This window comes from Geotrypetes seraphini, chromosome 9 (assembly GCF_902459505.1).
Source record: "Geotrypetes seraphini chromosome 9, aGeoSer1.1, whole genome shotgun sequence".
Classification (NCBI taxonomy): domain Eukaryota; kingdom Metazoa; phylum Chordata; class Amphibia; order Gymnophiona; family Dermophiidae; genus Geotrypetes; species Geotrypetes seraphini.
This window is the reverse complement of record NC_047092.1, coordinates 149,492,271-149,510,779: the sequence shown is the minus strand read 5'-3', so window position 1 is coordinate 149,510,779 and position 18,509 is coordinate 149,492,271. Positions and strand designations below refer to the sequence as shown.

At 40.9% G+C, this 18,509-nt stretch overlaps 1 protein-coding gene across 1 annotated transcript in view; it reads left to right on the top strand.

Moving 5' to 3' along the window:
* The window catches only part of DNER (delta/notch like EGF repeat containing), a 261,530-nt gene that overhangs the window by 166,707 nt on the left and 76,314 nt on the right, over positions 1-18,509 (top strand). The window contains exons 6-7 of the mRNA XM_033959607.1: positions 656-809; positions 10,602-10,715. Coding sequence (XP_033815498.1) covers positions 656-809; positions 10,602-10,715 — 268 coding nt within the window. The remainder of the gene's footprint in view (positions 1-655; positions 810-10,601; positions 10,716-18,509) is intronic.

Below are 18,509 nucleotides of genomic sequence, written 5' to 3'. Positions count from 1 at the left end.
TTGTGCACTTACCACATGGTAATTTTCACATTAACCATGCAGTAAGTGCAAAATTGACCACATTTTAGTAAAAGAACCCTGTCACATTTTACCAGCCTTAATATATGGGTGCTAGTTTAAAGGCTCTTGAGCGGCAAAACTCAGATTGAATTGTGTCCCTAAGCCATCCTATTTGAGATTCTTTGTAACCATTCAACTATATTAGACAACAATCATAGAGTTAAAAAGATCACTCAACTGATGCTTATTCAGGTAGCCCTGTTAATGTATGCATGCTATATTTATTTATTGATTTCATATATTTATTGTATGCAGGTATCTATCTATAAAATACTCAAACTATGAGAACCAAATTCCTTTCCCTTTCTTAGGAGATGAAAAAGATGGTGGCTAGGCCTGCAAAATATAAGGGCTTCTTATACTGCAGATTGAATTTGCATGCAAAACTAACTACGTGGACATAAAACCTAACCTGTAGAATTTACTTATGTTCCAGACAATAAAGTTTCAAATTAAAATAAAGCGTGGAAGGAAGGTGAATAGAGAGGCCATTTAATTTATTGTTTCTACAAACCTAACCAACCTGTAGGCCCTTCTAATCCATCAAACTGAAAACAGAAAAGTAATCTTGACTCTTGAATGTGCTCGTTTCTAGGTCACATTCTCCTGTGATTGTGATGCCGAATATGTGGGTGTTTTCTGTGAAGAATTTAATGCCTGCCACAGCACACTGTGTCAGAATAATGGAACTTGCCTGGATGTTGAACAAAAGCATGATGGGAAAAATTTCACTTGCTCTTGCCCCACTGGTATGTATTAAATTGCATTTTGTTATTATGCAAGGTCACTGGCAATTGTTGCCTTAAAGGTGGCGCTTCACCACATGGTTATGAATCTATGTAGAGAGAACTGGGACACAAGTGATTTTGAGCCCATATGAATTCATTCTGTTCCACTTTTATAGAAAGCAGTCTTTGAAGAATGAAGGAGAAAGCCATAAGAGAGGCTGCAAGGTACATGTGCCAGAAAACTAAGGCCCTCTTTTACAAAGGCACGTTAAGCGTTTTAGCGCGGATTTAGCACATGCTAAATCAATGCATGCGCTAACGGGTCCATAGGATAACATGCACGCTTTAGCGTTTAGCGCACCCTTGTAAAAGAGGGGATATCCCCCTCTTTTACTAAGGTGCACTAACTGATTAGCATGCGCTAAACCCTAATGCGTCCATAGACTAACATGCACGCGCTAAGAGGGCCCAAAGTAAAACCGGTACAGAGAAGGGCTAGAAATATTTGTTGGGAAAGAGGGCAAGGATGGGTAGAGAAAGATAAAAATAGAAAGTTCTACCACAGAGTACTGAGAAAATTATTTCTCACTAGTCTTGTAGGTTTGTTAGGATGTTGCAGCTTATGGAGAAGGGCAGGGAAATCCGTGATTTGATAATAAGGTGAACTCGATGCTGCAAGAATAACAAATAATAAGAAAAAAAAAATCCCTGACGCTAAACAATTGCTCACATATTCTCTTCCAAAAAGTTCAGTATAAATTCTCGCCAAAAGGCATTCACTTGTGCAATAGCTATGATATTTTGAAATAGCATAAATACAGTATATACTATAATATATATTTTTGTAAATCTTTATTGACATTTCAAACTTTATAATGTATACAATTGAAGAATCGGAAAAAAACTGTATGAAAATACATTGTTATCATCACATTATTACATTGAACAATTTTTTTATCCCCTTCTTATCTTAATTATAAACAATAATATTATATATTATACTATCAATATAATAATTAAAAAAAATTAATTTTACTCTTCCAACTAAATATTCCACCCTCCCTGGATGTGTAACAGAATCTAACGAGGAAAAAAAATCATAATTATAACGTAATAAAATTAGTCAATGGACCCTATACTTCATTAAAGGACTTGCTCGTACCTAAACGTTCTGCCATTATCTTTTCATATTTATATATTGTACACACAGTTGCCCACCAAAAATTGAAATTAATCCTATCATGATTTTTCAATTATATGTGAAAATCATTAAAAGGTGACTTTTATTTTTATCTAAAGTGGATTTAACATGGAGAATCGTTCCACATATTATTGCCTCATATGTCAAGGGGATAGATGCTTCACGAATAAGATTAATTTGTCCCCAAATTGACTTCCAAAAACTAAGTATCAATGGACCAAAATATATCAGATGATCCAAAGTCCCTATATCAATATGACAATGCCAACATCTGAATTATCTATTCTATTTAACCGAACTGGGGTCCAGAAAATCCTATGTAATAAAAATAGCCATGTTAACTATAATATTTTTAATGCAGAGGGAGCCTTAAAAAAAAAAATCCAAGGTTGCTTCCTTAGGTGGTAACTTTTTTTTATTCCCTGGTATCCACGTTTTGTAGCGATTAAACAGTATTTTCCAAGTGATAAATTGGTGTGGGCCTAAAACAAATGCGCTCAAAAACAGTCCGCCTGAAATCTAGCCTGTGGTGGTAAGTAGCGTCTGAGCAGCGTATAGGTGTAGGCTGAACTGACTCTGGCTATTCAATGTCGGGGCATGCTTATTTATTTATTTAACTGATTTTTAGCCCATCCTCCCAAAGGAGCACCGAATGGGATACAAATCAGGTACTCATGCTTTTTCCTTATCTGTCCCATGGGGCTCACAGTCTACCTAATAACATTACCATTTGTATTCCGCCAAAGCCCTTATGAGTTCATGGCGGATCACAATGAATTAAACTCCCGCTTCCTGCCGCCTCCTCCCCTGCCACTCTCATTTTAAATCCTTGGGCAGCGGCAACAAGTGAGCCTGCTGCCATTGGCCTGCCCTGGAAGTCTTCATTCTACAGCAGGGGTCTCAAAGTCCCTCCTTGAGGGCCGCAATCCAGTCAGGTTTTCAGGATTTCCCCCAATGAATATGCATGAGATCTATGTGCATGCGCTGCTTTCAATGCATATTCATTGGGGAAATCCTGAAAACCCGACTGGATTGCGGCCCTCAAGGAGGGACTTTGAGATCCCTCTTCTACAGCAACTAGTTGCTGCAGAATAAAGATTTCCGGAGCAGGCCAACGGCAGCAGGCTCACTTGTTGCTGCTGCTGAAGATTTAAAATAAGAGCGGCCGAGGAGGAGGTAGGTGGGGGAGGCAAGAACTGGATAAAGAGGTCCCCCTCACCAAACAAAAAATGTTTCACTGGCCTTAATAGAATAAAGCATAAGTTCAGTCACAAGTAGTCCTTGGGCCAAATACAAAACTATATCTTTGCAATGCTGTAGTTCTTCTTTCCTTTGCAAGATTTAAGGAGCAGAAGGTTGGTGGATTTGCCAAAGTAGTACCTCGGCGAAGCAAAGTACAAAAATAAACCCTCAAAAACCCATCACAAGATGTCGGGCAAATCCTGTCCCCGACCTTCAGGGTTTTCACAACTCCAGGCAGGACATTACTAGTACTACCTAATTGCAGCTAAGCTTCTGCTTGCAGCGGCCATCATGGAGCAAAAAAAACCCAACAACTTTCAAATCACAAAGTAAATTGTTAGCAACTTTCCTTCCTCAGCAAACACAGTCCATTCACTTTCTCAGCTACTAAAACATTTCTGCAGCTGAATAATTCTCCCAGCAGTAAGACAGCCCAAAACCCAAAAATCAAGGAAAAACTTTTCAAAGCAAACACACAGTTCATTCAGCTTACTTCCATTTTCTCTGGAAGAGCAAGCTCTGGCAGAGCATTCCAGTCCATATCTTCTGGTTCCTCTGGGAATTTTCCTCTGACTCTGGGCTTAGCATTTCTACATCTGCTGGTTCCTGAGAAGGTGGAGGCTTTTTCAACATGAAAGCTTCCCTGGGCTGCCACCTCCTCTGAGACAGCCAGCTCTCTAAATGCTCAAGAGCTGCTGTGCCATGCCCAGCCTTACGTGGGGGAAGGACTTTCTGCAGCTGAGGCTGCCTTCTAACCTGTTTGGTCAGCAGTTTCAAAAAAAAATGGAGGATTTAAAGGGTCCAAACCATTTTCCCCAGGGCTATGTATTCAGCCTGAGCTTTCTGGTCCTGTTCCTGCCCTGTAGGGACATACTGGTCAGCTCTAACCATTTTCACCAGGCGATTTCTGGGGCTCTTAACTGGCACAAGGCCGGAACAGGAGTCGGGCTTGTGACAAAGTAAAACGATTAAAATTGTAACAACAAAGTCCCAACTCGGATCCAAGTTTTAGCGACAATGTCACCTTCTTCAGGGGACGATATTACATTACATTAGTGATTTTTATTCTGCCATTACCTTGTGGTTCAAGGCGGATTACAGAAGATGATATTACACTAAAGAATACATATAAATTAAAACACATAAAGATATTAACACTTTTGCATGTGATGATGTGATTACAGAAATGAGCACCCCAAATAATCCTTTGAATGGATGTCTGTTTCTATCAATGTGGACTGTTATTTGAGACAGAGACTTACTGACCAAATATTATAACTAAATATTAATCCTATAAAAAAAACTAGCCAATAAACTGTATGTTCCCATGGGATCCACTTAGGAGCTAAACTACAGAAATAACATTTTTCACTTTTCAGGTGGTTTTGAATAGCACAGATGAGGGTGAAATTCATCCCCCACCCCCTTTCATCTCCTCCATATTCTAGGTCCAAGGGAGCAGTTTCCTGAGACATGCAATGGGATTTTTTTTTTTTTTAAATCTAGATCTATTCCCTCCACAAATAGGAAACACATACATACTTTTAATTTTTGCCCAAATCGTGTTCAGAATGCGCCACCTTCAACTACATGTGTAAACAGCGACTTTTCTAGAATTTCCTACGTACACATATAACTAAACTAAACTAAACTAAACCTTGGGTTTATATACCGCACCATCTCAGTAAATGCAGAGCTCGGCACGGTTTACAGGAATTAGGATGAGAGAGAACTCCAGTGGAGAGTTTAAAAGTTAGATGTAAAAGGGTGGGGAAGGTGGGAGAGGCCTAAGAGGGGGGAAATGTTACAGTTTTGAGAATAGCCAGGTTTTAAGGTGTTTACGGAAAAGTTGGAGGGAGCTTGAGGATCGGAGCGGGGAGGTAAGGTTATTCCAGATCTCAGTGATTCTAAAGGGGAGGGATGACCCAAGTTTGCCTGCATGAGAAATACCTTTTGTGGAAGGGAAGGATAGTTTAAGAGTTTGGGAGGATCTGGAGGAGGTAGGGGTTGGGGAGTTCCAGGATAGAGGGATAACGGCAGGAAGGATGCCATGTAGGATCTTGTAGGCTAGGCACTCACATTTGAAGTGGATCCTGGAGATTACTGGGAGCCAATGGAGCTTAGACAGGAGTGGCGAGACGTGATCAAATTTGCTTTTCGCAAAAATAAGCTTAGCCGCGGCGTTCTGGATCCGCTGCAATCTGTGGAGGCTTTTCTTGGTCAGGCTGAGGTAGATAGAATTGCAATAGTCTAATCTGGAGAGGATGATGGATTGTACTAGGACTGCGAAGTGTTTTTGGTGAAAATAGGGTCTGACTTTCCTTAGCATGTGAAGGCTGAAGAAGCATTTTTTTTACCAAGGATTGGAGATGGTCGTTGAAGGATAGGGAAGAGTCTAAGGTGACACCCAGAACTTTGCTTGAGAGCTTGAGCTGTAGTGAGGAGCCGGAGGACAATGGGATGGAGGAGGGTAGATGGTCTAATTGTGGGCCGAGCCAAAGGAGTTTTGTTTTGGACTGTACTGTGAATGCCCAGGATTGGAGGTTCGTTATGCATGAGGATATGTTCGTAGAGAGGTTAGTGAGGTTCGAGTCAGTCTCAAGGAGGACGAGGATGTCATCGGCGTAAGTGTAAAGAGTTTCAAGGGGGGATAGTTGGAGTAGTTTCAGGGAGGACATGTAAATATTAAAAAGGATTGGGGAGAGGGGTGAGCCTTGCGGGACACCACAAGTCGGGATCCAGGGGGAGGATGAGGTGCCACTCATGTTAACCGTGTAAGAGCGGGAGCGCAAGAATTTGGAGAACCAATCAAGAACTGTGGAGCTAATGCCTATCTCGGAGAGTTGGAAAATTAGAATGTCATGGTGGACAACGTCAAAAGCTGCGGAGAGGCCGCATTTTATTCATATGGGGCCGGATTCTATAAACAGTGCCGTTGTCATCATCAGCCACCTAAAAAATGGCCGCTGATCGCGTGTCAATCGTGCAAAAGCGCCGTTTTTAGAATCACTGCTTCGTGAATGGTAGGCTTCAGAAATGTAGGCCAGGGTTTTAAAGGCCTGCATTTCCAGCTCCTACTTTTCATGTGAATTGCAGCTACAATGGCGCTTTACGATGCCTAATACTACTTTTGGCATTAGCCATGCCAGAAGTGGCATTAGATGTCATAAAGCGCCTCTGTAGCTGCGATGCAGGTGCTACATTTGAAAAAACAACAACTATTTTATTTATTAAAAAATTTATATACTGCCTGGAATCTCAGCGGTTTCCATACAGAAAACATAGATAATTAAACACAAATCTTGCAATTGACAAAAAAAATCATTCACATCAAACTGGAGTAATAACCAAGCACTCTCCACAGACAACAAATGTACAACCTTGGAATTCCTGCTAACAGATTATTCAGCATGGATGAGTAAAGCTAATTACTTATGGACTCCATAATTTTACAGAGAGAGAAAAAAAAATGAAGCTGTTTTTCAAAAGGAACAACTGTTTCCACTTAAGTTAGTTACCGGCTTAAGGCGCTATTTATAGAATATGGGCCATTGTGCCATTTACACTGCTGTGGTATTCCTGTCAATCATAACATAAGAACATAAGAACATAAGACCTGAGGTGCTCACGTGGCGGCCCAACAGATCCAGGACCTGTGCAGTAATCCTCTATCTATACACTTCTATCCCCTTTTCCAGCAGGAAATTGTCCAATCCTTTCTTAAACCCCAGTACCGTACTCTGCTCTATTACGTCCTCTGGAAGCGCATTCCAGGTGTCCACCACACGCTGGGTAAAGAAGAACTTCCTAGCATTTGTTTTGAATCTGTAACCTTTCAACTTTTCCGAATGCCCTCTTGTTCTTTTATTTTTAGAAAGTTTGAAGAATCTGTCCCTCTCTACTATCTCTATGCCCTTCATGATCTTGTAAGTCTCTATCATATCCCCTCTAAGTCTCCTCTTCTCCAGGGAAAAGAGACCCAGTTTCTCCAATCTCTCAGCGTATGAAAGGTTTTCCATCCCTTTTATCAGACGTGTCGCTCTCCTCTGAACCCTCTCGAGTAACGCTATATCCTTCTTAAGGTATGGCAACCAATATTGGACGCAGTACTCCAGATGCGGACGCACCATCGCCCGATACAACAGCAGGATAACTTCTTTCGTTCTGGTTGTAATACCCTTCTTGATTATACCTAGCATTCTATTCGCTCTCTTAGCGGCCGCTGCGCACTGTGCCGTCGGCTTCATTGTCATGTCCACCATTACCCCCAAGTCCCTGTGGTATTGCTGCAAAATATTCAAAATGGTTAGACTACCACCAGTATTTTGAACATGTTCTAAAAGCATGCATATTAAAATAAGTTTTTAGTTCTAATGTTTAAATGGTTCTTTGTTTAAATGGTAGATTGAGTTTATATTGTAGATTGAGGGCTCCTTTTATTAAGCCGCGCTAGCGGTTTAACGCGCGTAATAGCGTGCGCTAATTTGCCGGCCTCGCTAGCCGCTACCGCCTCCTCTTGAGCAGACGGTTGTTTTTCGGCTAACGCAGGGGTTAGCGCGCACTAAAAAGTTGCGTGCGATAAAGCCGCTAACGCAGCTTCGTAAAAGGAGCCCTGCGTTTAAATGGCAGATTGAGCTAGTCGGTTGTTTCAGTAGGATGGAGACGGCCCAACCTACTGGAACAAACGACTAACTCAATCTACCTCAATCAGACAGAGGAGAACCCACACACTATTCACACACCCACCTACCAGAAATGTCAAATGAAGAAAAATTTACGACCACCTACTGGCCACCAGAGCAGCAAACTGGACAGACAACTCACAAATTTGCTATCCTCGACCACAGACTACAAAACCTTCAAAAAAGAAACAAAAACCCTACTCTTCAAAAAAATACATTAAACCTCTATAACAGAACCAGACCCGCCCCAGGCTTCACCCAAAACACTACATAGCAAATCAAAAAATATTCAAACCACTCATTAGGCATTTACTATTATGACAATTCTCATGTAATCCACCAAATGTATTTCATAGCATCATAACAATTCTTGTGTAATCCGCCTTGAACAGTAGGTAACGGTGGAATAGAAATCATTAATGTAATGTTCTTTTCTGTAACAGCATATCACTGGGTATCTGCTATCTTCTTAGATTGTAAGCTCTTTCAAGCAGGGACTGTTTTCTTACTCTTTGTGACTCTGTACAGCGCTATATGCCTCTGGTAGCGTTATCAAAATAATTAATAGTAGTATAACCTGGATATTTTGAAGTTTGTTTTACTTGAGGTCTGTTGCTGGCTAAATATCTCGTTGTACAGCTCACAGCTTCACTGCACAGATGGTTTGCCTTTTAATGAACCTCTTCAGATTCTATACTGTTTTTCAAGGTCTCCTCTAAGTGCCAGACACCGTTAACTCACTCTGAAGTTATTAGCACTTGTTTGAGGTTCCCATACAGTTAACCTTTACTTCTGTAATCTCAGTGTCATCAGCCTGACTCAGAACAGTTTCTTTAATAAATGAAGCAAAGATAAACTTACAATTACTGTATATACTCAAATATAAACTGAAAGTTATGGGACAAAAAAAATGGCCCCAAAATGGGGATTTGAGCTTATATTCAGGTCTTCAACCCCCCCCCCCCTCCACCGTACTTGTTGCAGGCTCCATCAGACCTGCTGTATGGTCTGGGTGGGGTTGACTGACACAGGAGGAATCCCTCCCATCTCCTGTTCCAGCTGACTCTGCCAATCCGTGGTGGTCCAGTGGTGTACTGGGCAGGAGCGACCTTTCCTTGTTCCTGCCCGGTCCTGATCCGCTCGCTGAATGGCTGCCCTAAGTTTTCGTGGGATTGGCCTGGTATTGAATATCTGGGAATACAGCCAGTGGTAACCGCCTGCCACTTGCTGAATATCATCTAGTATATGTATAATAAATTATAATAAATAAGTAATTCTATGTAAATAATCTTCCATCCCCTCCAATCCCTGCAGTATACTAAAGATCAGTGGCTCTTAAACCTGTCCTGAGGGACCCTTAACTAAATGGGTTTTCAAGATATCCCTAATGAATATGCATGAGGTAGATGTGCATAAAATACAAGCATGCAAATCTGCCTCATGCATATTCATTAGGGATATCTTGAAAACCTGACTGCCTGGGGGTCCCCCAGGACAGATTTAAGAACCAGTGCTATAGATAATCGGCATGCTAAAGGTCTCTGACAATAATTGTGATGGTTGTATGATCCTACTTTGGCTACTAAGGGAAAACATTTCTTGCTGCTTAAATGCAGGTTTTAAAAAAATACACATGTATATCTTTAGCCATATCTTCCACTCATCAACCCTTACGAGCTAGAAACCAACTTACAGTAGATGTATTTCTCCTCATTCTTTCCACTTTTGCCTGAGGGGAAAAAAGAGGCATGCAACCACAATTGTTTTTAAAAGACCATGCCATGTTCAAAACTTCTTCAGATGTTGACTCAAGTTCAAGATGAAATTGTTTATGTGTTATGATTTTTCTGTGGTCCATGGGGAAAAAAAGCTAGTGCAAATCATCTATCTGCATCACTATGGCCCTCTTTTACAAAGGTGTGCTAAGCGTTTTAGCGCGCGTTTAGCGCATGCTAAATCAACGCATGCGCTAACTGCTAATGCGTCCATAGGATAACATGCAAGCATTAGCGTTTAGCACGTGATTAGCGTGCGCTAATATTTATCATGCGCTAATAAGTATAGCGCATCTTAGTAAAAGAGGGGTATATAGTCCTTTTACTAAGGTGTGGTAGCCGATTTAGCGCAGGCAAAAAATTGCATCCACAGGATATAATGGACGTGCTACCATGCATTAGCGTTTAGCACGCGCTAAAACGCCTTACTAAAAGGACCCCTATGTCTAGACCAGGGATCTCAAAGTCCCTCCTTGAGGGCCGCAATCCAGTCAGGTTTTCAGGATTTCCCCGATGAATATGCATTGAATGCAGTGCATGCACATAGATCTCATGCATATTCATTGGGGAAATTCTGAAAACCCGACTGGATTGTGGCCCTCAAGGAGGGACTTTGAGACCCCTGGTCTAGACTGATGCTGCCAGTAAACTAAAACTGTGGCCTTTTTTTTCTTTCTTTCTTTTTTTTTTTTTAAATTAAGCCATTTGATTCACATTATTGTTAATAAAAGAAGTTGCTTATAAAGGTCAACAATTCTAGTGAAACACAGAATATTTTTGCATGAAAAACATTTACAGTTCAATTTTTTTTTCACATACTGAATCAAATAAATCAGTTTGTGCTGTTGAAATGCACAGTAAAATGGAGTAGACACCATTATTTTACTGTAAAAAAGATGTGCCTTTCTTGTAGGTTTCACTGGAGAGCTTTGTGAGTCTAAGATTGACCATTGCATCTCACAGCCATGCAAAAACAGAGGTACCTGTTCTTCCAGTTTCAACGGTTTCAGCTGCCACTGTTCAGAAGGTATTATCACATGTGATTAAATGATTTTTTGGAAACTCAGCTTTTATCTAAGGAATCCTGCTTGCTGTTTAGCTATGGAAATGGGCAGTAATAGTCTAAAAGGATTTTTTTTTTTTTCAAACATAAAATAGAAAATTCATGAAAAACCACCTTCTTTTGGCATGTCAATAGTGCAGAAAATATCTAAAGACATCAGAAAACAAGGGCAAATACAGGTTCCGCAAAACAAGTTTTGAAAATATTGGGCAGCCATGTCCTTTCATGGTTTCATTACTCCTACTGTATGCTTTGGGTGCCTTCCTGAGTTGGTGACCCTGAAGGAAGTTAAAATTCTAGGCTTTTAATCATGACTTCAGTCCATTAAGTAATATTTTAGAAAGGATGCTCAAATTGACAATTAGACATCTAAGTCAGAACATCTGAAATTACTCTAGTATCTTAGATCAGCAGTTCTTTATTGGCTGACCCAACACAGCCTTGTTTCAGCGCTATGTCTCAGTAAAGGGTCATTAATTTATAACGCTGACTCACAAAATCCAAATTGCATGGTAATTGTCTCTAATAAATCTGAAAAGCCTCCAGCAAACAAAAAACTACAATCATTTATTTTGCTATTGTGCACAGTGTGGTATTTACATTACATTACATTACATTAGGGATTTCTATTCCGCCTGTGCCTTGCGGTTCTAGGCGGATTACATTATAGAAGATATCTGGACATTTCCAGTAGAATTACATTTCAGGATAGGAGTATATTACAGTAACAGTAAAGAGTTATGATACTTCAAGTTCACAGAAGATAGTAATTGTCACATAAGTTATTACATATAACAGAAGATAGTGTATTTTGCAGAGGTAATACATGGCAACTCGATCGTTTAAATCGGGTGTAAAGTAGAAGAGTTACATTACATTTTAGGTCACAGACAAAGAGATAGTATAGATGGGTGTTTCCGAAGTCGTTGGTTGGGAACTCATTGGGTGGTGGTTAGAGTGATGGGAGATATTTTTTGAACAGTAGTGTTTTTATTTCTTTGCGGAACTCTTTTATGTCTGTTGTTTTGGTCAGTAATTTTGAGATGTCAGAGTCTATTTTAGCTGCCTGTGTCCCCAGGAGGTTGTCGTATAGTTTCTTACGACAAGTTCCGTTGAGTGGTGGATAGGTGAAAAGGTTCTGTGTTCTCCTTCTTCTTGGTGGTTGATAGTAATGGAAACGATTAATTAGGTAATTGGGTGCCGTGCCATGGGTTACTTTGAAAATGAGACAGTAGAGTTTGAATTGTGTTCTTGCTTTTATTGGTAGCCAGTGAGATTCTAGGTATGCATTGGTAATGTGGTCGTATTTGCTGAGTGAGTATATGAGTCTGAGGGCTGTGTTCTGGATGGTCTGTAGTTTTTTTATTGTGTTGGTCGGGCAAGGTAGGTAGAGGCTGTTGCAATAGTCGACAATACTTAGCACAAGGGATTGGACAATGATCCTGAATTGGTCTTTGTTAAAGAATTTCCTGATTTTTCTTAAATTTCGCATTGTGAAGAATGCTTTTTGGGTGACTTTTAGGATTTGTGTTTGCATTGTGCAACATCTGTCTAAATGTATTCCTAGGATTTTAAGGGAGTTCTGTATAGGGTACTTGATTGAGTTTACTTCCAGTTCTGTTAGGGATGGTTTTTTGTCCTTCTCTAGTAATAAGAATTTGGTTTTGTCAGAGTTCAACTTCAACTTGTGGTCTGTCATCCATTTATCCACTGTTTCTAATGTAGTTTTCAAGCGTTCTGTGGAGATTGGGTTGTGTATGTCGAATGGAAGGAGGATGGTTATGTCGTCTGCGTAGCTGAAAGAAGTAATATTTTGGGTGTCTAGGGTGGTGCCTAGGGAGGATATGAATAGGTTGAAAAGTGTGGGAGAGAGGGGAGAGCCTTGTGGTACTCCACATGGATTGGACCATGGTTCTGATAGAATGTCTTTAGATTTGACTCTGTATGTTCTAGTTTTAAGGAAGCCTTGGAACCAGTTATGAACTTTACCTGAAATTCCTATTGCGTCTAGTTTTTGGAGAAGAATGGAGTGGTCCACTAGATCGAATGCAGCTGAGAGATCAAATTGGATGATTAGCAGTCTATTTCCTTGGCTGAGGTGACTTCGAGCTATATCTAGTAGAGATACCAGGAGAGTTTCTGTACTGTAGTTGGTTCTGAATCCGGATTGGGATGGATGTAGGATATTGTGGGCTTCAAGGTAAGTGGACATTTGTTGTGCAACTAGTCCTTCTATTATTTTGACGTATGTTGGGATAGAAGCGATTGGTCTGTAATTTGATGGGTTATTTGTTAGACCTTTGGGATCCTTCAGTATAGGCGTGATTATAATTTCTCCGAGCTCTGGTGGGAACTGGCCTTCCCTGAGTGTGGTTTGTAGCCATAATGTATAGCTAGCTTTGAAGTTTATGGAAGCTGTTGCTAGTAGGTATGGTGGGCAGTTATTCAGGTCACATGATGATTTGCAATATTTTTTGTATAGTCTGTCCAGTTCAGTCCACTGGGTTGTAGGGAAGTCGGTCCAGAACCTGTCCGCTGATATTGCTTCATCTGATGTGGGTTTTGTTAGAATCTTGTCTGTGTTGTTTTGTGAGTTGTTGAATGTTGTTCTAATTGAGATGATTTTATTTTTGAAGTGGTCTGCTAACTGAGAGGCTGTAGGTGTTAGGTTTTCCTGGGTGGCTAGACAAGGTTTAGTGTCGGTAAGGTTTCTTACTAGGTTGAACAGTTTTTTTGTGTCTGGTTTGTCGGTGCCTATGAGGTTGGAGTAATAGTCTTTGCGTTTTTCCTTCAATTTGATTTTGTATTGTTTGATTTGGATTTTCCATTCTGTTTTAGTAATTTCTTGTTTTTGTTTTATCCATGCCCTTTCTAGTTGTCTACATTTCCTTTTTAGTTGTAGGAGTTCAGTGTCAAACCATTTATCTGATTGTCTGTGTATTTTGTTTTTTTCTTTTAGTGGTGCTAGTTTGTTCAAGGTCGATTCGCTGAGAGAACGCCAGGTGTTTATGAATTCACTAGGGTTGCTGGAGTCTATTTCTGGGTCCATGCGTTCCAGAATGTGTTCGGTTCGATTTTCTGTCTGGTCATGGAGCTTGTTTTGAGGGGAGTGGGTTTATTTTTGTTATGTACCCAGTTGATAGTGAAGTTGTATTTAAAGTGGTCCGACCATAGGGTGGGTTGCCAGGTGCCGTTGGTGATTTGGATGTTTTGTGAATTGAGGTTTGGGGATGAGTATGCTGCAATATCGAGCTGATGACCTTTTTCATGTGTTGGTTCCGGATTGAGGATCTGGTACGATAGAGTACTGAGGTAAGATATAATATCTACTACTTGTTTTGAGGTGTGGTCTTCTAGATGGAGGTTTAAATCACCAAGGATCAGATTGTTTGTAGAGGAAAGAGAATTCTGGAGGATGAACTCTTTTAGCTCGTGTTTAGTGTTGTTCCATTTTCCTGGGGTGATGTAGCATAGAAGGCAGTTTAGATTTCCTGTAAGGGTGGTGTCAGAGAGTTGGCAGGCTAGAAGGTCTAAATGGGGGGTGGAGTGCTTGGCTAGGACTTTGATGTTGAAGTTGTTTTTTGCTATAATTGCTAGCCCTCCTCCTCTTCTGTTAGCTCGGCATATTAGTTCAATTTTGTATCCTTTGGGGCAGATTTCAGTAATGTGAGGGTCTGTGTCGGATATGAGCCAGGTTTCAGTAAGGAAGAGGCATCCTAAGTTGTCTTTGATTAGCCAGTCTTTGATTAGTTCTGTTTTTGGACCTACCGATCGTATATTTAAGTATGAACATGCTATTTGTGAGATTTTTGTGAATGGGAAGGGGGTAGGAGCTATGTTTGATTGTATTTTTTGTGATGTCTGAGGTCTTTGAGAGCTTATCTTGGGTTTTGTTGTATGTCTTTTTCCCCAGATTGTGGGTATGCTTGCTTGGTTGGATGGTGAGCAGAGGATCAAGGTTCTAGGGGTTTGGAGTTTCCTGGTTTGTATGACGGATTTGTGTGGTACTGTAATGATTGGGATTGGCTGTGTGTGGTATCCTGCTGTTTTCCATTTGTCTATGAAGAGGGATAGTAGTAGTATAGCAAGGATGAGTTTGGGTGTGCTTGTATCCATTCTGTGTGTGGCTGAGAGAAGTTGTTGTGGGATTTGCTGGGACTTTGTAGGGTCTCGGTATATATGCTGGTTGAGTTCCTGTTTGTAGTTGGGTCACCTAGTAATTGTTTATTTAGGTTTTGGTGTTGGTGGTCTAGAGTGAATTCCTGGTGGTGTTGGTGGTTATTCTCACTCACCTCTAAGATAGGTGATATTGGCAGTTTCTGTGTTCGGTATTCGTCCCTGCAGTCGCTCCCACGCCGGCCCGGTCGAGCTGGGTAGTGCTGTGGCTGAAGCAGCTCCCGGTGGCAGAGGGGCTGCTTTTGAGCAGGCAGTGGTGTCGCTGTGGTTTCGGGGGGCGGAGCAGGGCTCCCACGCGGCCCGAGTCCTTTAGAATGTCTGAAGCAGCTCCCGGTGGTAGAGGAGCTGCTTTTGAGTAAGTAGTGGTGTCGCTGTGGTTTCGGGGGGCGGAGCAGGGCTCCCACGCGGCCCGAGGTCGCCTGTGTAGATGAAGCAGCTCCCGGTGGCAGAGGAGCTGCTTTTGAGTAAGTAGTGGTGTCGCTGTGGTTTCGGGGGGCGGAGCAGGGCTCCCACGCGGCCCGAGGCCTTTAGAGTGTCTGAAGCAGCTCCCGGTGGCAGAGGAGCTGCTTTTGAGTAAGTAGTGGTGTCGCTGTGGTTTCGGGGGGCGGAGCAGGGCTCCCACGCGGCCCGAGGTCGCCTGTGTAGATGAAGCAGCTCCCGGTGGCAGAGGAGCTGCTTTTGAGTAAGTAGTGCATTAGTCAGCACTACTCAGATAATAATTCTGGAGCAATAAATGATTGTAATATTTTGTTTATTGGGAGGCTTTTCAGATTTTTTTAGAGACAGTTTCCATGCAATTTAGATTTTATGAGTCAGCGTGAAAAATTAATGACTCCCTTACTGAGGCATAGTGCTGAAACATGGTCATGTTGGGTCAGCCAATAAAGGATTACTATTTGGACCTGTGGTTTTGTCTCCATTTTTTGGCACCCTTGCTCCTTTTTTAGGTTTCCTGGTCTCTCTTTATTATTTCCCAAGTGGAAAAAATAAAATTATTAGACAACAAAGTTGCCTTCTGGTATAGGGCCATTCTTTTACTGAGTCCTCACATCTGTGCATTTCATAGTTCAAGACGTACCTCAAGATTAGTGTGCAAAAGTTGACTTGGGGCATCGGAACCCTTTAAATTGACTCTATTAACAAGCAAAGTGGGAAAAAATGCAAATGCTGCCTCAGAAGTATGAGATTGGCAGCGGTGAAATGTGTTATAGCTGCATTTTGGATGCACTAGAATAGCCCAACTCTTCAAGATTGGATTCTTAAATTAAACGTTGTGGAGCAATTAGAAAAACTAATGGACAAATGCCCGGGTAAATACGATAAGGGTCTTGAAGAATAGGAACTGTTTAATAAAGTAGTTAAGAGAAGGGAGAATTGAGGAAGGAAAGGGGGACAGATAGATAGATACAGGGGGGTGGGGTAAGAGTGAGGATGGGGTTTAGAGGAGTTGGAGGTTGTTCCTGACATTTATTTCATTCTAATTTCATTGTATGTTTTACTTCACCTTGTTTGGGCAGGAGTTGTTCCTTTGAGGAGTGGAAGTGTTCACTTGAATATTTTCAATTGCTTCTTTTTTGTTTATATAATGTTTCAATCCAATAAAAAAATCTATTGGGAAAAAGTAGCCCTGTTAGTTTCATATTCTCTTCTGTCACCACACCAGAGGACATATGAGCCCCTTAGAACAAAAGCAGGCCTATCTGGACGTACCAAGGTATCCCCAGGTGACCCAAAAGGGCCAGAGCATCTAAGTCTTTGTAGGAGGGGCATCAGGGCAAAGAAGTAGTAAATCTTTCCAGACAGCCACATAACACAATCCCTCCCCCACCTCCCATTTCAAAGCGAGCCACCTCTGCAATGCGATTAAGCCAAAAGAGGCCGAGCAATCCGACACCCAATATTGCAATAAGAGCTTTTTAATGGCCAACACAGCCATATATATAAACCTTCACTATGAGAAAGAGAACCCCACCTCCAAAAATGCCCTCTGATCCCCAAGTAATAACAGACCGTAATCCCATGGGATTGCTTTTTGCACTATCTGCTCCAGGAGAGGAAGAATCCTCAATCATAATTCTGTAGTAAGGCATTCCAAAATAATAATGGACTAGACTACCCTGGGACCGGTGATACTTGGAGCAAAGGTCCCCCTCCCATAAACCCATGCACCCCCCCCCTGTACCCTGGAAATATAGGCCCTGTGGATTATTTTAAATAGCTTTTCCTTAAGATCTGTAATACCACCCATGGAATGGATATTATCAAAAAGTGCTAAAAAGAGACTCCCTGTCATATGGGATATCTAACTCCCCCTGCCAAATGGCTACGACCGATTCCAGGGGTTGAAGAGTATAAGCAGCCTTCAAAACTTTGTACCAAGTGGAAAGTTTATTCATCTTTGGCGGAACTCGTACTGGGGAATGCTTGTTGGGTATAGAATGGTGTATATGGGATGGTGTTTGTTGGAGGGGTGATGTCACTGATGATTGTTGAGGGGTTGTAATATAAAAATGTGGTTGCAGCGAGATTGTACTCAGGTTGAGATTGTTTCGCTTTGTACTTGTGGATCTTTTTATTTCTTTATATTACTGTATGGTGTTATCAAGTTTTGCCTTGTTTACTGCTTATACAATCTGTGTTGCAATTGCCAACAAACATATTTCAAAAAAAAGAAAAGAACAAATGCAGGTCAAATCTATTTTGTTACAATGGCAGATATTAGCAATATAAGTTGTGAAGTATGCATTTTAGTAAAAAGAACAAGCAATGCCTGAATCAGCTTTAATATGTATGTATGTAGAGGCTTATCAATGCATACCTGAAACAATGCAAAAGATGGACATTCTACTATTACTCTGAAGGGCTCAAATTGACTTGAGATTAGAGATTAGAACAATCTAGTCAAATATAAGACCTGGAATTTTTATGATGGGATATTGCCTTATGTTTAGTCTTTTTTTTTTCTGGCAAGTTAAGATATTTTAATGTGCTCTTTTCTATTGTGCAATTAAATGGGTAATGTCTCTGTCTCTATTCGTACATAGTAAGAATAGTCACGTATGGTTGACACTTCTATTAGCAATACTGTTCTTGTGTTTTCCTCTATTAACACTATCTGTTTTTCTAGTATTAAGCTTTCTTTCTATCAGCATGGTAATGTCCCAGATGATCATTCCTGTGTCTTTCATGTCATCTAAGCACAGTTGCGATATCTGACCTCTTTTATCACTCTTCAACCATTTAAATGGTTTCACTCTTCTGGTTCTTTTCATATTGTCTCAAGTGAGGTTGCCTATAGAAACTTTTAACACATTCAGGACATTTAAATTGTTTTATCTTATACAGGTCATTTCATGTTTTATATGGCTAGATACTCAAGAGAAACAGAGTACTGAAATTGTTTCTGTTCCATGTGGATCATTTCAGTCTGATTCCGAACAATTAGATGATTTGTGTTAGAGGCAGCATCTCCAAATAGAGGACTTTAAAACATGTGAAGAGTAATTCTATTTCACACATTTTAGAGGTAAACCTGTAGGGAGCCATCCAAATTTAGCTGGAGGTAATATTTAGGGCTCCTTT